Source organism: Drosophila willistoni, assembly GCF_018902025.1.
Source record: "Drosophila willistoni isolate 14030-0811.24 chromosome XL unlocalized genomic scaffold, UCI_dwil_1.1 Seg141, whole genome shotgun sequence".
Taxonomy (NCBI): Eukaryota; Metazoa; Arthropoda; class Insecta; order Diptera; family Drosophilidae; genus Drosophila; species Drosophila willistoni.
Genome location: NW_025814052.1, coordinates 5,039,353 through 5,061,693, shown reverse-complemented (window position 1 = coordinate 5,061,693; position 22,341 = coordinate 5,039,353). Strand labels below are relative to the sequence as shown.

Below are 22,341 nucleotides of genomic sequence, written 5' to 3'. Positions count from 1 at the left end.
GTAAACACCGAGATAAAGAAATACGATTTATATATTGCTACTACTACTATGAAAATATATAAATAAATTGTATTGGAGCTACTCGTCGCGGCACGTGCTATGCGAACAATGGTCGAGACTTGTTTGAGAGTTTTGCGGTAAAATTGAAAAACTCCAACTTGGCCAAGCGATCGTTGAAGAAATGTAAAAGCCAAAGCATCTCACTAGGCCCCCCCTCCCCACCACAACGAAGAAGAAGTCCAGTAACCACAACCACAACAACAACTAAGAAAGCTCTCTGCCCCCAGAGTGAGCGCAGCGCAGCGCGTCGCTTGTTTGTTGTGGTTGTAAGCATAAAGCTTATTGAGAGCCACCCAATAGATGGATACAAGAGAACAGATATATGTATATTTGATTCCCGTGACATCACAAAGTGTTAAAGAGCAAAAATCTAAAAATATAACCCACAATAAGTTTAAGACTTGGCCAATTGATTAGCGAAGACTTACATAAATAGCTTACAATTATGGCTAACAAATATAATATTCGTATATATATCTCAGGTAGAGATAATTTGCAAGATTAGATTAAAAATTTCCATTTTAATTGAAACAACAAAGAAGTTTACAATTGTTGGCTAAACAGAACTTGAATATAAACCAGAATCAAAACCTCTATATAATGAAATTCCTCTAGTCCTGGGCTAGAAAAATTCTCTACTTAGTATTTGGTCTATCTCTTAATGACGTAAGCCCTATATGATTAAAAACTGAAAAGTTGGCTTGTTTATGCGCCATCTTGTGGCCGGTTATCATGATGGTTACAACAAATGTTTCTGGTGTATAGGGGAGGCGGGAAGAGGAAGTGGGGCGGGCGTCTTGTTGGGGGTTTAGATGAAGTTGATTTTCGATGCGCTTTTTGCACATTGCTGGACTTTTTCTTCTTGCTCGGAATTCATAGTTGTTGTGGTTGTTGTTTCATTCAATAGAATTTATGCTTTTCTTGTTGTTGGTTTTTTTTTTGTTGTTGTTTTATGGTCAGCGCATTATGGTAAGGGGGCCTAACGGTGGTTTATGACCAGTTTAAGGTTTGCTGCATAATTGTTTATAGCTCTCGTTCGTTGCTCTTACCACAGTTAACTTTAGCTCTCCCTTACTAAATCTGCCCTTCCATCCATTCCCCTCTTGGCCAATATCTCTTCGTCACAATCCACCACTTTCCTCATTTAAATGCAATCAATCAAATGTTTTACAGCTAATTAGCTTTCAATGCAATTTAATAGAATTATGAAAACACTTCATTAGCAAATAATAACAACAAAAAAAAAAAATGCCATGATCAATCGTTAAGTTGATTGCCAATGCAATTCGATTAAACATAGATGATGGCTTTATTAGTTGAAATGATTTTGAAAATGTTTTTATGATATGTGTACACACAATTTGCAATTTGTCACGCGACCTTTGAACTCTCTTTACACCTTGGCTGTCTCTGCTTTGCCCCCGGTCAAGTTTTAATTAATAATGGAAAGTGATTCGAATTTAATTTGGTTTAATATAGATTTATACATATGTATACCAAAAACCAATCTCACAAATCTCTTTAAATCTAACAATCAGAGAGAGAAAAAAAACTAAGGATAATTTTATAATCGGTTTGTTTTATCAATAAATTTCAAATATTTGAACTCACCTAATTGCTGCCGGCTGATGATGATTGGCCAGCATTCTCATGCTGCCACCAAATCTTTGATCGCCTTCATTATAATAGCCATTGGCAGGGATTCGATTCGCATTCCCATTGATTTTGCGACTGATCCGACTTGCATGTGAGCCCCGCTCAGAATTGCATTTGGAACCGCATAGAGAATTCTCACAGAACCGACAGCACTTGTTATAGCTAAACGTGGAGGTGCAGAGCGTGCAAAATGAATCCAATTGAGATTCAGCCTGATCATCCTCCATCTCCACCTCTTCAGCCTCCATATCCATTAAATCGACATTCATGTCGATGCCCATTGCCTGGTGAGGATGGTTGTGCCTATGGATTTTGAGGGTTTGTGTATTACTACTCTGATCCTCATCCGAGCAAAAGGGATATCTTTCACTTTCTGTATCCTCTTCCTCCTCCTCGCCTAGGCTACTGCTGCCCCCACCAGAACCGCTTTGGTTCGGGGACATCCCGAAACTACTTAATGGACAAGATGGATAACGGGTAAGCGGATACTGCCGTACCGTGTATTTGCTGGCCATAGAAAGATTTTCATTAAAGTAAATCACATTACCGGCAGCTCCAGCTGCACCGGATGCTACCTGGCCATGCCCTTGTGTATGACCATGAAACAGATCCTGGTCTCGCTCTCTATCTCGATCGCCATCTCGATTTATGCTCAGATCGTGGTATTTGCGTAAAAATGCAGCATTGCAATCGGCGGCTGTGTATTCATGGAGTTTTTTTGGTTTCTGTATAGAGGGGGCGGAAATGCCATTGTTGTTGTTGCCACTGTTGTTGTTGTTGTGGTTGTTCGTGGAGACATTAGCATTATTGTTATTGTTGTGATTATTGTTGTTGCCACCGCCGGAGCGCAGAAGGTCAAACAGACGCTGCTTGAGATCGCGCATGGCGCATCTCTGTTAAATTTCCCTTTAATTAAAAAAGAAGAAAAGACTTTGTTAACATTTTTCAAAAATATAGCAGTTAGGTAAGTGTTGTAGCAGTTAGCTTAAGAATTACTCTTCAAGAGCTTTTAATTGGTGAGGAGACAACTTAAGTACTTGTGAGAAAACAAAAATACAAAAATATCGCCCATCTCTAACTTCAACAGCATGGCTTGTTATCGATATATTTAAAAATAAATAAATAAAGTTCGGTCACACTATCTAAATTTATAAATTCGTGCAAGTAAACAATTTACGTTTTAGCATTTACATATATTTTACAGAAAAAGTAAAAAGTAAAGTAAAAAGTAAAGAGGTAATTAAGCGTTCTAAATAAATGGAGGTCAAGCAGATTCTAGTAGATAGTTTAATTCGTTTTACTTTCTCCCTGTTAGAGCAATGAGCACACAGCGCGGCAATGCCAGCCGCACACGTGCCCAGAAGCACAAAAATCGGTTTGTCTTTAAAAACGACCTGCACGACAAAACACCGCAACAGATTCGCCTCAATCAGATGCATGTGTCCACTGTTTGCCAGCGGTGCAAGGAGGTCATCGAATGGAAGATCAAATACAAGAAGTACAAACCCCTCACACAGGCGAAGACTTGTACCAAATGCCAGCAGCGGACTGTGAAGAAGGCATACCATGTCATTTGTAGAGATTGTGCGATTAAGGCACGTGCCTGTGCCAAGTGCCTGAAAACGGCAGATGAGGTATCAATTGAAGCGCCGGAGCCAACGCCGCAAGAGGAGCAGCAATTGAAAGTCGAAATGGATCGTCTAATCAAATCGTTCTCAGAGCGCAAGCGTAGAGCATTTTTGCGTTTTATGGCCAAGGGTAAAAAGGATAAACAGGCAGAAGAAGAGGAATTGGACGATGAGGCTCTGGCTGCTAAAGAAAAGGCTAAGAGAATTGCCCATACCAGAGATGAACTGCTGGAGAAAATTAAGGAATTGAATTTGGCAGAAGAAGATGAGGACGAATTCGACGACGATGAAGATGATGATGATGAAAACGAGGCGGATAGTGGGACAGACTTTGATTCAGAAGATGCAGAGGAAGATAGTGAAGAGGAGAAAAGAACTGTAGTTAGCAAATAAAATGAATTGTTTTCTTTGACTTCTTGTTTGGTTTCACCATTGTGAGAAAGACAACATTTTTGGGTGAGCTTTTTATAAGCTTTGATGAAAGCTCTGCTCTCTTATTTTATTTAGTGGTCACTCCAATTGTGAAATTGCTACAAAAGAGGAAAAAGTAAATGAACAATTTATTTGGATTAAGTAAACTGCATTTAATAAGTATATTTTCTATATGTATGTTGAATAGATATCTTACATATGTATAAAAAAAAAACCTTTTTTACAATCATTGAATCTACAAAAAATAGATGGTCGTAGCTTCGCCCATCGCTAGTTGTGGGCTGCCCATCTCTATTCGCGTCTTTGGACAAAGAAAACTACGACATAATTTTTTTTTAAGCGCAAAAAATTCTCATTTTCTGAGTGAAAATGGGCAGGATGGCACGCATGCGCAGAGGCGAAAAGAGGGGCACCAACAAGGCTAATATATCATCATCATCACCACCGATGTTACCATCTGAAATGGCCAGTGACTCGAAAGCAGAAACGAAACCAAAAAATTCAAAGAAATCCGGAAGTGGAGCTGTAAAAGCAACACAGGAATTACTTACCGGCATTGAGCGCCACAGGTTGGAACTACTAGTCAATGAATTTGTACGCGGTCAATTAGACGATCAAGAGATGCCCGGCCTGTCGACAGCCCAACGTGCCCATGTCCATCGGTTTGCCCAACGATATGGACTGAAGACGCGTACGCATACCAAGGATGGCCAGCGTGTGTTGTGCATCATCCGCAAAGAAACCTCAAAGCTGCAAATCTGTCAGGCCAAATCTCAGCTGACAATAAGTGTCGGTATGATGGAGTATCTGGCCGAGTTTTTGCCTCGCTTAGAACGACGTGGAGTCAAACAGTGTCAGCTAAGAGCTTGGCCCCAGAATGGACTCAATGGATATGGATTGGTTAGTCCTGCCCTAATACCACCACCCAATAACTGTTTTTCCAGTGCGATGAGGCAAGAACGCTTTGAGCTGCCTATTTCGGCTCATAAATCAAAAATACTCGAACTATTAAAGTACTCTCAGGTAAGTTATTGCACATGGGCTATTATCTGAACAATAAACTGTACTTGATTTTTGACAGGTTCTTATAGTCAATGGAGCTACTGGCTCGGGCAAGTCCACTCAAGTACCGCAGTTTATACTCGAAAATGCTACGGATAAGCGTCAGCCAGTGCGCGTTGTGGTCAGCCAACCACGTCGAGTGGCGGCCATCACTGTAGCCGGCCGCATTGCTCAGGAGAGGTCTGAACAACTTGGCCAAACGGTGGGCTATCAGATCCGTATGGAAAGTGAGTAGACAAGACTCCGGCTTGTCCATGAACATTCAAATTGTAGATTCCCTCTCATTATCCTAGGTAAATGCTCTGCCAACACGGCCCTCGCGCTAACTACCAGTGGCTGCTTACTCCGCGCCTTGGCCATGGATGGGAAGAAATTCTTTGCGCATACGTCTCATCTGATTATTGATGAAGTCCATGAACGAGATTTAGATACGGACTTCTTATTGCTGGCCGCCAAAATTGAATTGCAACAAAATCGCTTCCTCAAGTTGATTCTCATGTCGGCCACCATGAATCTATCTGATTTGTCCGCATATTTTGGCAATGCTCCGGTCCTGGATGTTGAGGGACGCAGCTTCGGCGTACGCATTTGGCATTTAGAACAAATTCTACAGATAACTGGCTACATGACACCCATGATGAGGCGAGAATTAGAGGCCAATAAAGACGAAGATGCCGAAGAGAAAAAAGGAGATTTTCATATCCCATTCGAAGAAAGAAAGTTCGACAGTGACCAACTGGTGGCCGCTTACAATAAGACTCGGTTGGTGCCAGAAATTGATATTGATTTCGATCTGATTGTGTCGCTGCTGGATTTACTCCTAAGGATTGGACAACAGGGCGCTGTCATCGTGTTTTTACCAGGATATCATGATATGATTGTTTTGTTAGATCGCCTGGAACGGGAACTGCCGCGACGGAGTATAAAGACGCATTTACTTCACAGCCAAATGGACACAGCTCAACAGAAATCCGTGTTCCAAGTCTACAAAAACGTCCAGCTAAAGGTCATCTTGAGCACCAATATTGGCCAAACTTCCATAACGATACCCGATTTATTGTATGTGATCGATTTGGGTAAGGCTAAGATAAAGGCGTACGACCCCTTTACCGATACCTCGCACTTGACGTGCACATGGATCTCCCAGGCAGATGCGAAGCAGAGGGCAGGTCGCGTGGGTCGCAAGCAACATGGCATATGCTATCGCCTCTATAGCAGCGAGAGATTAGAAATGATGAGCGAATACGTAATACCAGAGATGCAGCGTCGCACACTGGACGAGATTTGTTTGCTAACCAAGGTGGCTGCTCCAAAGATGCCAGTGGCCGAGTTTCTATCGAATGCCTTGAATCCGCCACAGGGTGAAACCGTCGTTCAGTCCTGTAACCGTCTGAAGCTCCTTAACATTCTACGCGATGAGGACGAACAAATTACGGATCTAGGTAAAATCATATCGATGCTTCCCTTGGATGTGCATCTCGGCAAGTGTTTGGTCTATTCCATTTATTATCGATGTCTGGGTACTATGACCATCATAGCCGCTTACTATTCGGTCCGCGATCCTTTTGTGCTGACTGCAGACAATAGTCAGAAAGGCAAACAGCAAGCTTTTCGCCAGCACTTGGGAGCGGACATGCTCAGTGATTCCCTGGGTATTGTCAAATTGTATGAGGAGTATTTGGATATCTATTCAAAGAAGCGCTACGATGCCCAGCATTATTGTGAGCAGAACTTTGTGTGCCGACAGTCCATGGACATGTTCATCTCGGCAGTGACCACTCTACGTGAGTCGGTGAAACGCATCTTTCACCTAAGCTACACTTCCGAGTGTAACGTGGGTGCCTATGACTCCGATTTCGATATGGTGCGCTTAGCTCTAACCGCCGGACTCTATCCAAAGCTGGCTTTTGTCGATCGCTCCAAAAAGGGCGCTCTCGTGAGCGAAACTCATCCGCTTTTACACTTTTCGCGAAACTCATGCCTCCATGTACGCTTTAATCGTAAGAATCTTAGATCGCTGCCCAACGATTGGATTGTTTATGTGGAGAAGTCACGCTCATGGGATGGCGGAGTCACGACAATTGAACAAACAACCTCAATAAGTAGTCTTATGCTTGCCCTGGTCGCCGGCAAAGTAATTAAACTGGAAGAGGAACCCAATGAAAATTTAAATACGGACGCAAACTCCAGCTCTGAGCAAATAGCGAGCTATGCAAATTCCTATATCTATATAGATGATTGGATAAGGATCACAGTGGACCATGAATTTGGGCAACATTTGCTTCGTTTGCGGTCTCAACTCAACCTTGAACTTGCCGAAATGTTAAAGAGCCGTGAAATGTCGCAGTCGATGCATTTAAATGGTCCCGAATTGGTTCATTATTTACTTCAATTGCACTCAGACATGGCGCCAGCCAAAAACTCTATCAAAGACAACGATTTGTCAACTTAAGTTTTAAATGTATTACATTTTCTAGTTTTGAAGTGGGTTTTCACTCACTTTGTAAGTATTGTAAGGAAAAAGTGAATTTGAAAAGCGGCTTTAATTTGCTGAGATTATAATTATCAATTTGAAGAACATTTTCGTATACAAGTTAAGTTACTTTTCTAGTCTTAGCTAGGCAGCTACAATTGTATTAGATTATTTATCATATGTTCCTTATGAATATATAAATTTGAAAAGAGGCTTTAATTTGCTGAGATTATAATTATCAATTTGAAGAACATTTTTGTATACAAGTTAAGTTACTTTCCTAGTTTTAGCTTGGCAGCTACAATTGTTTTAAAATTCTTGTCATATGTTCCTTATACATAGTTTTATGTTACAATATAAATAATATGTACATAATTGTATACCCTTTGGTACAAAAGATATCGCTATAGGATTATACAAATCTGTATGTACATACATATGACAAAACGTGATTGCCCAAAGTACTATTTGAAAATATATAAAGTTGTATATGAAATGGATATAGTATAGTATGTATTTATTAGTCTGTCTATTTAAACTGATCTCCTCACTCACTAGCAGCTCTCAATGTACTTACATATACATTTATATAGATCGGATGATTACAGGAATTCAATTTTCTTTTGAATTTTTCTTGATATTCATTAGATTTATATGTGTCCTTTCAAATGATATTACCAAATCTTATTAATAAACTTAATGTAATTGAATGTGTTTCATGTTGTAAAATTTGTTGGAATCATTTCATGCATTGTGTATACTGTGTTCACATTTTAGCTCCCAGTTCAAGTTAATTTGTTTTGGCGTAAGGTAATCTCAAGCGAACGACAAAGGCAACATCATCATAATTGCTAGGTGAAAATACATCCATACATACATACATACATATGTGGGCCATCAGGTGCATGGAATTTGGATGCCCGCCAGACACAAGAGCCGACTTCGTCTCAGTCTCAATGTCAGTGTCAGAGTTGGAGTTGAAGTCTTGGAGTCAGAGTCAGTGTGAACGTTGGGCGTCGCCCAAGAAAACCCAGCGGTGCATTGGGCCATGGAACCGGCTATCAAAAAAAATTTTCTTGTTTTGTCTTATGTTTGTTGTTGTTGTTTCGGTTCACTACAGCCGTCTAAAAGGTATACAAGCTGGGACCCATTTTCCATACAAAGGTCGACTTTAAGACACTATATAAAAGAGATATATCTAGGTATTCCTTATATTCTTAACCTTTACTTAGTTTGAATCCCACTTTAAAAGGACTTAGATATATAATTTCATTTCGAGCCTCTAAGATGTCCAATCACATTGACTATTGATGTTAATCAAGATTCTCTATATGTGCTTGGTTCTTAAATGAAATAAAAATATACCCTATTCTCTGTATGAGGTTACAGGGTATGGAAAACGTTAATTACATAGGCGACGCAGTCAATAAACCTGAAGGCAGCCGCCACCGCGTCTCAATTTGGTGTCGTTGGTTCCAACAATGGCAAGACAGGCAATTTTTTGTTGTACCTGTTTTACTTGAGCAACACGCAACAGCAGCAGTGCGATCGAGTCAAAATATTGCAATGAAAGTGAAATTAATTTGTTAGTTTTTGTTGCATTTTAGCAGATCGGTTAGGAGTGCCTACTGAAGCGTTGGTAATTTACCTATCGCAGAGTAACTCTAACAACAAAAAATATAGGACTCTCCATATGAGGCCTAAATTTGCTGCAAATGTTCAATTCCCATATATAATTTTGTGTCATTTTGGACAGCCATTCATCTTGTGGTTCTTGTACAGAACCACAGGAATCTGGCGACTCATCATGGTGAATTGCTAACAGTTGTGCATAATATATGATTCCACTTCTTGGCCTAGCTGTGAATACCCCATGATCTTTGCCTGCCAATCACGAGGGGAGGTAAATCAATTTACCAAGATGAATTTTGAGTTTCGCTTCATTTCGATTCGTGTGGGTTTGCCATTGTCAATTGTAGGCATTGAACTGTGCGGTTTGCAGCAAAAATCAAACTCAATTGACTTGTCGCTCTCGAAATGAAATGGCAAAACGTTAATGGATGGACAATAAACCCGGCTAACAAGTGGATGTGGAAGCTGTTCCCAGGTGAATGCACTCGCTCCCCCCAAACAACAGCAGCCGCTGAGGCAACAAGTGCATCGCACACTGTGGACACAATTTTAAAATCTATTTTACATTTACTTCTCGATCTAAATGAGAAATGAGTAAATTATGAGATATAATAACTCCAAATACACTCTTATTGGATCAAGCAGATTTCAATTTGAATTCACACACAAACCAATTCTTTAGAGGCAATCAAAATTTTTTACTTTTTGACCAATGTGCAGTTGGTTGCGATTTATGGATTTGAATGCGGCTCAGCTTGTGGTACTCAATGCAGGAAGGCGTAACTGAATTCGAAAATTGGAATTCGAATACGAAATCGAATCGAAGTGATTGTGGGTCAGCCCTCGGCCTACAATTCCAGAGTATGCATACATACATCGGATGGACTTGAACGAAATGAAAATCAATTGAAATGTCGACAAAAATGCACAAAACTTCTCCACCCCGAAAAAGAAAAAAGAAAAAAAAAACACCATGTGTTTGTGTATTTAATGGCATAATTAGGCATTATTTTGAAAGGTGTTTGCCACACAACAAAAAACCCCCCAAAGGGTGTTGGAAAAACTAAATTAATTACAATAGCTACTCAAAAATGTTGAGGAGAAACTGAGGCAAAAACGTACGAATGTATGTGTGTCTATGTATGTATGTATAACGTTTGGCATTATGGCCAGGTCGCCGCCCAGGCTGATTGATTTGACCCGACATAGAGCATAGAGCATAGAGAGCAAACGACTTTCACCCAAATGCAACCGCAAAAAAGCTCATGTCTGGCATGACATGCTCATAGTGTGTCTCTCCTTCACACCAACCCGTTGGAGGGCCCTCTGTCTATTGTAAGGTATATGATTATTTCTAATTAGGAATTACCAAAACGCATTTCGTGATGCGATTTCATCGTCAGCATCATTCATCCATCTCATCGCATCGCATCGCATCATTCATCATTCATCATTATTCATTATGATGTAGATGATGTCATCTCACTGGGAGTCAGAGGGTAAGCATTCCTCTGGGCATTGGCAAGATATTTGGAGCACCACATCACCTGGGGACTGTCTGTGAAATCAATTTTGTGTAATTATGTAACTGTAACTGTTTTTGCCCCTCATCATCGGCAGTGGCATCGGCGCATCATTATGAATCCCAACCGATTAGGTCAGAGACTTAACACGGGGTCAAGCAAAATAACAAAATAAAATCAATTAAACAAATCGAAATGTTCTACGAGGCCAAAATGATTTAATCATTCGAAATTGTGTATTAGTATTACAGTTGTTTGGAATTTAAAAACAAAAATAGTTTTAGTAGAGATTTCGAGGAGTTTTCGAAGAAATTTTGTTGAGACTTCTCGATCACTTTTGTTTGCGATCTTCTATGAGCCAAGGTACATCATATCTGATCTAATGATTATTTCATTCTGTAAAGTTTGAAAATGCTTGCCCCACTCGAACAATTTCGATTCGTCTCATTTTGCTTTGCATTGAGGCATGACGAAAACTTAAAGTCACAACTAACAAAAAAAAAGAAAAAAGAAAAACTCAAGAAATAAAAAGTGAACAAAAAAAAAAAAGAAGTAAATACCTTCCCCAACAAGAGGCTGGAGGTAAAAGTGAAGTCATGTGCTCACCGAAAGTAAAAGCCAAAACCCGAAAACTGACAGCAAAACAAAATGAAACGAGAGCAAACAACAGTGGCAACAAGTTGGTTTTTCTTTGTGGTCTGCCAGCAGCAGGAGCCGGAAATGATTTGGCCTCTGCCGACATGGAATTGTTGTATTCCGATTCCCAAATTGCGCAAGATTTGTTTTGACCCAAGAGAAAGACAGACAGATATACATACGGATGGACGGAAGTCAATACACAATCAATCAAATTATTTATGCATAAATTCGAATGTCGTGTAACAATTTGCCATGTCGATCTTTTGTCTCGACTAAAGTCAAAGATTTTTGTTTTGTTTGTTGTCACAATACTTAATGATGGCAAAATTTGCTATTAATTTTTGCCTATACCCTCTATCCAAAAGAAAAATGAATGAAAAGGGTATAAACACTCTATTATAAATTTCTATTGATTGACTTTCATCACATCAGATGAATGAGTGAGATTTACTACATATAATGCTCGTTGGTTTCATTTTTAAAGGGTATTCTCCTAGTCGTTATCATGATTTCTTTATGTTGACTGGCCATTAAAGTGCCAAAACAAACACAAAATTTTGGCTGAAATTTGCATTTATGTAAGTTGCACATAAAAACGAGAAAAAAAACTCCAACAAATCCACCCATTTTTTTTTTATTTTATTTTTTAGACTGCTCTCCGCACCACCGACAAATCTCTGTTACGTGCATATTGTGAGGCTTTAATTGAGATACGACATGTGGACTGGCCACTCTATCCAAAATCTACTCCTCTGTCATTTTCTTCTCCTGTTTCTTGCTTTATCATCTTGTTTTATCCTCAGTTTTTTTCTTTTTTTTTTTTTTGTTTTGTGGCACAGCTAAAAAGGTCAGCAATCTTTGGCACGCGGTTTAGGCCGATTTTAATGCCTTGTCATATGTGTTTTAGCCATGATATGCGGCATTATCGACCCCTAACCCACTTCCCCCGTCTCCATATCATCATTTCAAAACGCTTTGTCTGTTTTTTTTTTGTTTTGTCTTTAATCTCTTAAGTTTTAATTATGTTTTTTTTTTATGCGAATGTTGTTGCTGTTGTCGCTTTTTTGTGTGTTTGTTGTTAATTGAAAATCAGCATAAATATGGATTTTAAATTTGTTGTGCTTTTTGCAGCTGAAGAACTAAGAACCAAATCGCATGTTGAGTGAAAATGATTAATATGCAATGAACGTGCGCGTCATATTTGGCAGTCTTCTGCACTGACAAGGAATATAAATTATGAAAAGCAATATATTTTCCCATTGGCATTAGAAAATTATCTTTCCAAGAAATTTGAGCTATTTGAGCTTTTCTTGGAACTGCTGAAAAATGGACAGACTGATCAGTTGTTATATAAAACTTATAATAATCGATTTCCGAATGGTCTCATCTGCATCTGAGGGCCTACTTTAACCTAATCGCCTTATGTGATTGTTGGTTATATACCCCGTAATAAACAAATAATGCAACGAAAATGTTGGAAAGTTTCATTTCATTTCATTTTGACTTTTTGGCCCTTTTTTTTCTTCTCTTCTTTGATTATTTGCTTTATGATTGTCTCTCTCGCATTGTGGCAAGTTATTGGAACACTCTGGAGGTTTATTAATTTATGAGCCTGGCCACAAATTTCACTTTCCTACAATACAAATTGAACACAATAAAACAAATTTGTTTATGTTGAACAATATTTATTTTTTATTTTTTTTGTTGTTGTCGATTTGTGCTTGATTGTCTGAGGCTAATACCCCAAGCAAATTTATGAGCCTTATGACATTTACCGTGGGCAGAGAGATGGTACAAGGTGAGGGGTTAACAATGGGGCACCCAGAATACGTTGAAATTGTAACAAAAGCAAAAATATTTTGTGAGACAACCAGACAGACAGACAGACAGAGAGACAGACAGACAAATAAACCAATGAAGACATGAAGAAAACTAAGCGATTCCGATTCGAAAGCGAGCAGAAAGATACCGAAACGGCCGAAAACGAGCAGACAACAGCAAAATATGCATAATTTCTGTGACAAATGCTCCCCAAAAAAAAAAAAAAAAAACACCTAAACGCTCCAACGAAAGTGTGAAAAGTGCAGTTTGTCAGTTTGGTGACCATTGATAATTATGTTAATTGTTGAATATTATCAAGGGAACTAAACAGTACGTGCATAATGACAAGATCTTGTCTCTGGTGTCTGTCGTCGACTTCTTTTTTTTCTTTCGGTTAACAAAAGGAGTTGGCATTTGAAGTTGGTATTGTCAGACAACTTGGCTTGTACTCCCCAACTAACTTTCATTCTTAGATACAGCTCTTTTTTCTGCGCTTTTTGTGTTATTTTTTTTCAGTTTGGTGTGTTGTTATTTTGTTTTGTTTTGGGTTTTTTTTTTTTTTTTTGGGTTGATGTTGATTATATGGTACGTGCTATTTCATTTGCTGACAGTTACAAGCTACATCAACAACCGCAACAGCAACAATTGCAAAAGGTGAAATGAAATGAATGGTAAATGAATCTGTAATACTCTTTCCAGCAGTTTTGAAGTGCCTTGCAACAGTTTTTGTATGAATTATGTGTTTATAAATTTGAAACCCTTATGGATGAACGTTTTTTTGGTATAAGCACGTTTGAAAAACAAAAAAATTGTATTTTATTCAAAGGTTTATACTTGAAATGGAGGAGGATTATAATCTTTGGAAAAAAGTGATAAATTTTCGGCTGCGTACTTTACATATGTATTTGGTTAAAAATACCTGCAGCAAAGCCAACCACATGACCAAACAAGCTGCAACAAACTGAAAGGTTTCATCATCATCTTCACCTTCATTATTATCGTTTTCAGTTAGAATTATGATAGGAGCCGCAGGGTAGAAGAAGGCAAAGCAATTAAGATCCGCTAGGTTTTGTCTGCCTCTTAGTTAGCTTGTCAGCTGGCTGCTCATGAGCATGTCAGCACGTCTATATAGGGAGAGGATGGATAGATTTAAGCCAACCAACCAGCATTCAATTTTTAGCATCATTCTGACTGAAAATAATACAGTTTTCCCACCGCCCACCATTGCTCACCATGGATAGTTCCACTTAGAGAAAATATGCAAAAAGTGAAATGTAGATTGCTGGAGCAAAAATTATGAAATTTGTATTATGTGTGTGTAATGTGAAGTGGAGTTAAAAGTGTGATTAAAGTTGCAGTTGAAACAAAAATCATAATACAAAAGGCGAAACACAACCAAAAAAATACCACATATAAAGTATAAACCAAGACGCATAAAAAGAGAGATAGCAGCAAAACAGCCAAAGCAAATGGCAAAGACAATGAAAGTCAAACTAAGTATGTTATATGTATCTAAAACTTTTGCCTCTCTGTGTGGCAATTAATATGATCATTTCAACTTGGATATGGGAGTCAGACGACAAAGATGGAGTGAGTTGCACCTGAAGTTAAAGACGGAGAGTCTCTTTTCCAAGTGAGCAAACAGCAAGACCGCAAAAAGACAGCCGAACACCAAAAGCAACCGACAACCAGCAATATTATTACAGCTGTGACACCCTACTCCCTGGGCTACCCTGTAGATAAAAAACAAACCTATGTACATACATACATATTTAGCTGCACCCAACAAATGCCTGGCTTATTAGCAATGGCACTTAGAATTCAAGTTGTCATTGCGGTGGGCGGCCATCTGTGGAGAAAGCAGCCAGCTACCACCTTCGCTGCTGATGAAAACCGCAAGCGCAGTCAAGTTCGTTGCCTAAGTCTTTTGTTCTGCAATAGCAAAAGCAACTAAACTTTAGTTTAGTTTAGTTTAGTTTTTTCTTTTTGCCAAATCTAAGCACGCAATTGAGTACAAAATTGCAAACTTATTTTCGATTTCAATTCGACCAAAATATGTTAATGCCCTCTAGACGGGCAACAGTTTAACACTTAAATCCATGCCAACACTATGCAACAAGTTTCTTGATAGCTTTTTATCGCCTACGAGTTATATACGACTCATAAATATAAACTAATATAATGCATGCTCTAGAAAATGAAACTTTTCTTAATTTAAATCTACCAGAAATTAGAATCAGTGAAATTTGAATAAAATTTTGATAAATTAAGATTTAACTTGATATTTTATACCTAGTTTTTATTGATCCATCTAAGCCATTTATTTAAGCCATCTATCATAAGGCAACAAATGGTATCACTTTATTTACCCAATACTAAAATAAGATGTGAAGATAAAGAAGTTACAATTATGTATATAAAGCTTATACTGACTATAACTTCTCTATAACTAAACAGCAAACATTAAAGTAAATTTTTGCGCTACATGAAAAGTAAATAAATATTTATTTAACAGGAAATTGAGATGTCGTGGGAACTTCTTTGTATCAAATAAATATATATATATAAATATATATTCAGATTTTAAAATATTTAAAAATTATAACAAAATGTTCAAAGTCTTAAAAACTAAGTTTAGTCAGTTGACTAAGTATATATTTTGTCGCTTTCGCTGCGATAGACTGGCCCAGTGTTGCATAGTGTAATTATTAATATTACACTACTATATTTATATACTTATATTATATTGGAAAACACATAAAATTAAAAAAAGAAAAAGAAAACTTGGCAGCAAAATCAGCAGCTGCTGTCAGTTGCTGCTGCTGCTGCTGCTGCTGGGAAATTAATAGACCATGAAAATTTGCTAGACTTTGCTGTGAAAGAAACTGTTTGCACTTGGAGTAGTTGGAGGCGTCTTATCATAACTTATGTTTTGGGAAATCTATGCCATTTTTTGGGCAACAATTATAACCAAGGACTTACCTATATTGAGCAATGCTTGGGATCCCTAAAATTAATCCGTTAAGTTAAGTTGGCACAGGAAATTTTCTTATTTCTTAAACATTGCACAAAAGATTGGGAAACAAACAAGGTAAAAAAAAAAGTAAAAAATAAACAAATGAATCTTGTCACACTTTTTATTTTTGCTAATTAATGTGCAAATCTAGGATTAGTTTACTAATTTTTTAATTTTTTTTTAAGGGGCCTTTTTTTTCTTTTTGTTTTCTTGTCAATTAGCCAAAACATTAATAGGCCATTAAATTTTTTTTTTTTGGTTTTAGTTTTTCGCGCGTCTGCAGCGTCCCGACTGCGGCGTCCGTTACACACGTTTCCCAGTTACAACTTAACAACGGAATGATTTAGCCAAATCTGCAGTCGGCCAGGCTAGGCCCGGCTCTAGACCAAAGAAAACATATGTTGTTTGAGAGAGAGAGAGCCAAAAGCCACAACCGGCAAGAGTGTGAGACCTGCAGAGACAAGTTGACGGAGAAAGAGAGAGAGAGAGAGAGAGAGAGAGAGTGAGAGAGAGGCTTTCTCTTGCTTTGTATATAGTGTATACCCTGCATTTAGTTAATGTTGCTGGAAAAACGGTAGTTTATTCGATGTTTTGACTCTTATCTCTGTTGCTACTGTTCAAACTGTTCAAAAATTGGTTCAAATTTCAAGTTGAACTTGACGATGTCGCATAAATTGCATCAATTGGTGACACTTGTTAATGTGCTTGATTTGCAGCCTGGTTGTTGTATTAACAGTCCAAAGACACATAAATAAATATAAATTACTTACATCAAAATAAAACAAGTTTTTGCCATTCAGCCCAACCGTTCGATAATGTTGACTATATATGTATATATGTAGGGGAGAGGGCCCAGTTATGACCCGGGTTTTGAAAAACCTCGAAATTTTTTCTTCAGTTCGGGAAAATGAAAAATTAAGAAGTTTAACATTTAAATATTAACCAAACGCAACTTTTTTCCAAAGAATGTATGTTTATTTGAGTTACTCAAAAAATTTTGGAAGAGATTTAATTTGGATAACTTTTTTTAACTTTAAAAAAAAGTGGCCCAGTTATGACTAAACTTAAGAAATTCACTGAAAATAAGAAAATATGAAAGGAATGTCACACGAATTGTTGTGATATAATGGTTTACTTATTTTGAAGGGCTTCAAAGCCAAAAACAATGAAAAACCCAAAAGAAAATGGCCATAAATGAGAACGATTTTAAGCCCTCGTCGTCCATGTCACTTTCGCAGTTTTTGCAAGCGAAATAACTTGCTTGCATATTAGCGCACTTCGAATGAACATTCCCGATCGAGATCTTCCAGAATATTCTTGGACAAACTGGTCTCAATATGTAAATTTCCTTTCCTTGTTGTTAAACAACAACAAAAATGTTGGAATTTGATAATTTTACATAATCCGAGTGCAAAAAAAAATGGGACATAACTGGGCACCCCAGCTGAGTCATAACCGGGCCTTTTTATAGTTTAAAGTTTATATCTATATTTTTTATATACACTACATAATCACATAAATTTTTATAGAATCACAAAATATACGGCAAATACAATACTTTGATGCATTGCACTCACCTTTTCACTGTTGATTTCACAAAATTTTGGTACTTTGAAAAAAATGGAAAAATACTTTTTCGCACGATTTTCAACACGATGTTTGGTACGCGTATATACAATACGATTATTAACGTTGGGGTCTGTCCAAAAACTGCAGAACGTCTAACAAACATGATTTACAGGGCTCAAACTGTCATTCAATACCGCATTTCAAAAATATTTGAGAATGTCACAACTGGGCCTGAGTCACCTACATATGTATAAATATGATATATCATTCATGCTCTCACATATGACGTTCGGAGTGTATTAAATGATAGGCAATAAGTCAGAATGTTTTAAATGCATATGTATATCAAGGCAAAAGAAAATTTCTAACTCACTTATAAAGAAAATAGCTTAAGATAACCTAATTAAACTTAATTTAATTGAAGCCAACTTAAACTTAATTTAATTGAAGCCAATTCACAGTTTTGATGAAAACTTTATGTCATTAAGAATCGTTAAGCTAAAATCTTATCACACCAATAAGTACATATATAGATGCCTAAACATTAAACAAGCTTCTACTGCCTTAAGGATTAATTCATTTAGTTGCTTTAATTAACAGTTATGTAAGTCCTAATAACAAGTTTTCGCTAAAACTTTTCAACATTTCATTACATTTGCATGTCTTATTAATCGAATCAAACTTTCCTTTGTCACCATGTAAACTCAAAATCAGTATATACAAATATGAACAATATATCTATTTATTTGGTTGATACTTTTCTGTAACTTTCAAAATCGTATAACCATTTGCCATTATTTCTATTCTATTGCTTATGATTTTATAGTTTTGTCGTATAAAGCACAAAGTTTTGTAAACTTTAAAATTTGTAAGTGGAAATCGAATTAAAATTATGACTTTGGTTATAAACAAATACGTTGATGAACTTGATGAGACAGTTTAGGCTCTCATTTTTTTCTGTTTTTTTTTCTTTGGTTGAGATGCTGTTTATAGTTTTGTGTGCTTTATGATTTTCCCGGAAGAGTTTTATGACAGTTTTTCGTCTCTGGCTCTGCCTACGGCCAGATTATGTCAGTTCTTGAGTTCCCACTGTTATATGGGATTTCATGATGATGATGTGCAAGATTTTTAGTTATGTTTTTTTTTTCTCGCTTAAAGTTTCTTTGTTTTGAATTGCATAACACAAAATTGTGTTAGGTTTTTTAAGTAAGATTCACTTTCAAAAAAAAAAAAAAAAAACCCACAATGTGCAAAACAGAAAAAGGGAAACAGGAAAACGAGCTGGCCCACGCTTTGGAAGGGACTTCTTTTGGCTAGTGTTAGACAAACAATTTCATCTGTCGCCTGGCTGAGACACAACTGGACGCAATGCGTCCATTTGAAGCCACCTTTTATATATTGAAGTTTATGCAAATCTTTTACATTAAACATTTGCGCCAAGCGCCCCCCCTAAAGGCAGAAAGCAATTTGCAATTTATTATTATTATTTTTTTTTTTTTCCAAAAATTTAATTATTAATTCAAGCCAAGGGAAAAACAAAGCGAACAGAAAAATCAAAAAAAAAAAAAAAAACTAAACACTAAAAGCAAAACATAGTAAACAAAATTATTTGGTTTAATTTTTCTGAGCAACGACTAAGTGATATCCTCTATCAACTTAGTCAAGCCATTTAACTATAACTTTAATCCAGAAGATATCAAGTTCAGATTATAATGGGAATTTAGAAACCAAGTGTTTATTAGTTTCGTTTAGCTAGTTGGTCTGTTTATACAGGGTACTAAAATATGAAACATAACTAAAAATAAATCAAGTAAAAACCAAAAAACGATGAGTTCAAGTCGGAAATGTGTGAGAGAGAGAATATCTAATTATGGAGCAAAGCAAATTGATTTGAAAATCTTGATTGATTTCTTGAAAAGATCATTAGCAGAATCCATAAGATTTGGACTATAAATTGTGGTGTTTGCTTGGAATGAGGCATCACAAACAGTTTGGTCTTTCGACAATAGATAACAAGAACAAGATGAAGGTAGGATGAAGGAGAATGAAGGAATGGCGAACGGAACAGAAGGAAGTCTAACATGATTCTATTCTTTTCTAGGTATTCGTGTGCTTATTGGCTACATTGGCTTTGGTTAATGCTGGAGGATTCCGTGGAGGTGCTGGCGGTGGTGGAGGCGGTGGCTACTTGCCCGGAGGCGGACGCGGTGGTCGTGGTCCAGTCAATGGAGCTGGTTTGATCTCGCACGTCTCGCAAAATCAAGGCAACACGAAAGTTCATATTGGTGGAGCGGCTGCTCTTGGCGGTGGTGGCGGTGGTGCAGCCGCAGGTGCTGCCTATGGAGCAGGCTTGGGTGGAGGATTTAAGTCAGGCGGCGGTGGAGCATATGGAGCCGGTGGTGCTGGGGGCTATGGTGCAGGCGGCGCTGGCGGTTATGGCGGAGCCGGAGCTGGCGGCTGGCAGGGACAGGGTCGCGGTGGACGCGGTGGAGCTGGTGCTGGTGGCAATGCCTGGGGCAATCCCGCCCAGTTTGACTACACTGTGAATCATGCCTCAAGTGCTAATGGTGGTTCCTATGGTGCTGGTGGTGCCGGTTCTTATGGCGGTGGTGCTGCTTCTTATGGTGGTGGTGCTGCCTCATATGGCGCTGGTGCTGGTGCTGGCGGCGCTGGCGGTGCTGGCTGGTGGAACGACTAGAAAGTGCAAGTGAAATCAGAATGAAACTGAAAATTGTAAAGCCAACCCACATGAATGAATAAATTTTGCGCTTTGTCTAATTCGAAATAATTGATTTTCAAGTCTTTTGTTAAAGTCAGGCTTTTAAATTTGCTAAAGCTTAAAGCTTCATATCTTAGCCAAGATTGTGGCCAAGATCTTTAGTATTCCAGATGGCGCTATAGAGCTTTAAAAAATTTGTAATATGGTTCATTATTTGGTATTCCAAGTGAAGCAACTTTTTGGTTTTTTTTAAGACCAAATGAATGAATACAAAATTGGTTTTAACTTGGCAAATCTGTAATTTTGTCAATTTATATCCAATTCTGCTTTTGGGAATTGGTCTTTAAATTTGCATTAAAATCTCGAAAACTAAATTTAAACCACATTTTGCAGAAAATTGTGAATGTATACAAAATTGTTCTTAACTTGGCAAATCTGTAATTTTGTCAATTTATATCCAATTCTGCTATTGGGAGTTGGTCTTTAAATTTGCATTAAAATCTCGAAAACTAAATTTAAACCACACTTTGCTAAAAATTGTGAAAATTATCATGGTTTTTCTCTCATAATCGGCTGGAAATTAATTTCTTTAAGCATCCAAGTGTTTGATGTCATTTTAAGTTTGATTTATTTTAATTAAAATTTTTTGAAAATCGGTTAGAAATTTACCAAACTACAGTCCAAATTATTAAAAACGGTTTAGAAAATTTCTTAAGAATATATTTGCTTTGTATCTGCTACATACATTTCGGTGGCTTGAATTCACCAATATTCCCCTCTAGACGTCTTTCCACTCCATACCATATCAAGCACATGAAATGATGAGAATCAGCTTTCAAGTTCGTTGCCTAAGTCATTCGTTTTTGCCAAGCTTTTGGGAACTAAGTTTTATAAATTATACTACAGATGGCGTTTGGGGTTTTTGTGTGGAATTGCAAACTGGTTTCTAGTTGTGCACTTTAGTTGCCCTTGTAGGGTTAAAAGTGAAGTTCAATGTCATTTCGCTGGGGCCTGTAAAAAAGCGAAAGTGAAACCCAACGATGACCAGAAAGATCAACATTCGAAAAAGCAAAAGAAGAAAAAGAAGAAGGAAGTAAAAGTGACAAGACGGCAATTATAACATGTTTTTCTTCACTTTTTGACATTAATCTGGCATTTAAGGACACACAGGATGAGCAATCCCATATCATAACTTTTAGTGATTGCAATCCCCATAATTATATCCTTGACATTAGCAACTTCAGAATGGTCATCATAATCATGATTTATGGTATTTGCATTTTCTGTTTTCATCGACTTCCGTTGACTAGCTTTTGTTTGTTTGTTTTTTGCCTTTTGTCTTTCATCTTCTGCCTTTTGTCTTTGGTATTTTGCATTTTTTTTTTTCATTTCTGCTTTTTTGTTTTTGTGTTTTGTGTTTGCTTCAACGGCGTCAACTAGTCTCGTTTTTGTATAATAATCATGAACAGACCTCAAACCTTGACAACAAATCAAACTTTGTTTGCACGTTTTGATAAACACACAAATTCTGATTACACCACCTTAGCCTCAGACTCAGTTTCAGTCTCAACCATCATCATCATCATGATAAAGTTGGCCAACAAAATATATTTCATTTGTTCACAAACATGTGTACTGCTAATATTTACATTTTAATCATCATGTATTAACGACAAATAACGCAAGATTTATTGCTTCATTGATTGAGTTTATGATCATAACTCCAAATAGATCCTGCATTTTATTTTTAATATTTCAAATTTTATAAATGGATAAATTGAAAGTGAACGGAGTTAATACACTTCATTTATATTCAAAATTTTTACAGTCTGAAGACAAAACTTTAAGACCTTAACTTTTAGTTTTAGAGAATATAATTCTAATTCTTTTTGTATTTGAATTTCTCAAAGCTTTTGTTTGAATTTCCGACTAATCGCAGTTTTCTTTACATTTACTTTTCTAAAGAAAACAATCTGTTTGCCTTTTGTTTTGATCCTAATACAACCTTCACACGCTATATAGACATATATGTCGGTAAAAACTTGATCGAATCGCTTTTGCACTATGAATGATCGTTTGTGCCATAATTCTCTTGAATATTTATGCGCCAT

The 22,341-nt window shown here is 37.3% G+C and overlaps 3 protein-coding genes across 3 annotated transcripts; all 3 read left to right on the top strand.

Annotated features, from left to right (window-relative positions):
* Positions 1 to 2,849: 2,849 nt before the first annotated feature.
* Positions 2,850 to 3,756, top strand: LOC6648925 (uncharacterized protein C9orf85 homolog). The gene is made up of 2 exons (XM_002071418.4): positions 2,850 to 2,952; positions 3,032 to 3,756. The coding sequence occupies exon 2, from the start codon at positions 3,036 to 3,038 to the stop codon at positions 3,735 to 3,737; it is 702 nt and encodes a 233-aa protein (XP_002071454.1). The 5' UTR covers positions 2,850 to 2,952; positions 3,032 to 3,035; the 3' UTR covers positions 3,738 to 3,756.
* Positions 3,757 to 4,025: 269 nt separating this feature from the next.
* On the top strand, positions 4,026 to 8,021 carry LOC6648924 (DExH-box ATP-dependent RNA helicase DExH2). The gene is made up of 3 exons (XM_002071417.4): positions 4,026 to 4,799; positions 4,858 to 5,065; positions 5,132 to 8,021. Exons 1-3 carry the CDS (start codon positions 4,146 to 4,148, stop codon positions 7,288 to 7,290), a joined length of 3,021 nt encoding a protein of 1,006 aa, XP_002071453.3. The 5' UTR covers positions 4,026 to 4,145; the 3' UTR covers positions 7,291 to 8,021.
* Positions 8,022 to 19,487: 11,466 nt separating this feature from the next.
* On the top strand, positions 19,488 to 20,209 carry LOC6648923 (acanthoscurrin-2). The gene is made up of 2 exons (XM_023179062.2): positions 19,488 to 19,540; positions 19,613 to 20,209. The coding sequence occupies exons 1-2, from the start codon at positions 19,535 to 19,537 to the stop codon at positions 20,207 to 20,209; spliced, it is 603 nt and encodes a 200-aa protein (XP_023034830.2). The 5' UTR covers positions 19,488 to 19,534.
* Positions 20,210 to 22,341: the final 2,132 nt, after the last annotated feature.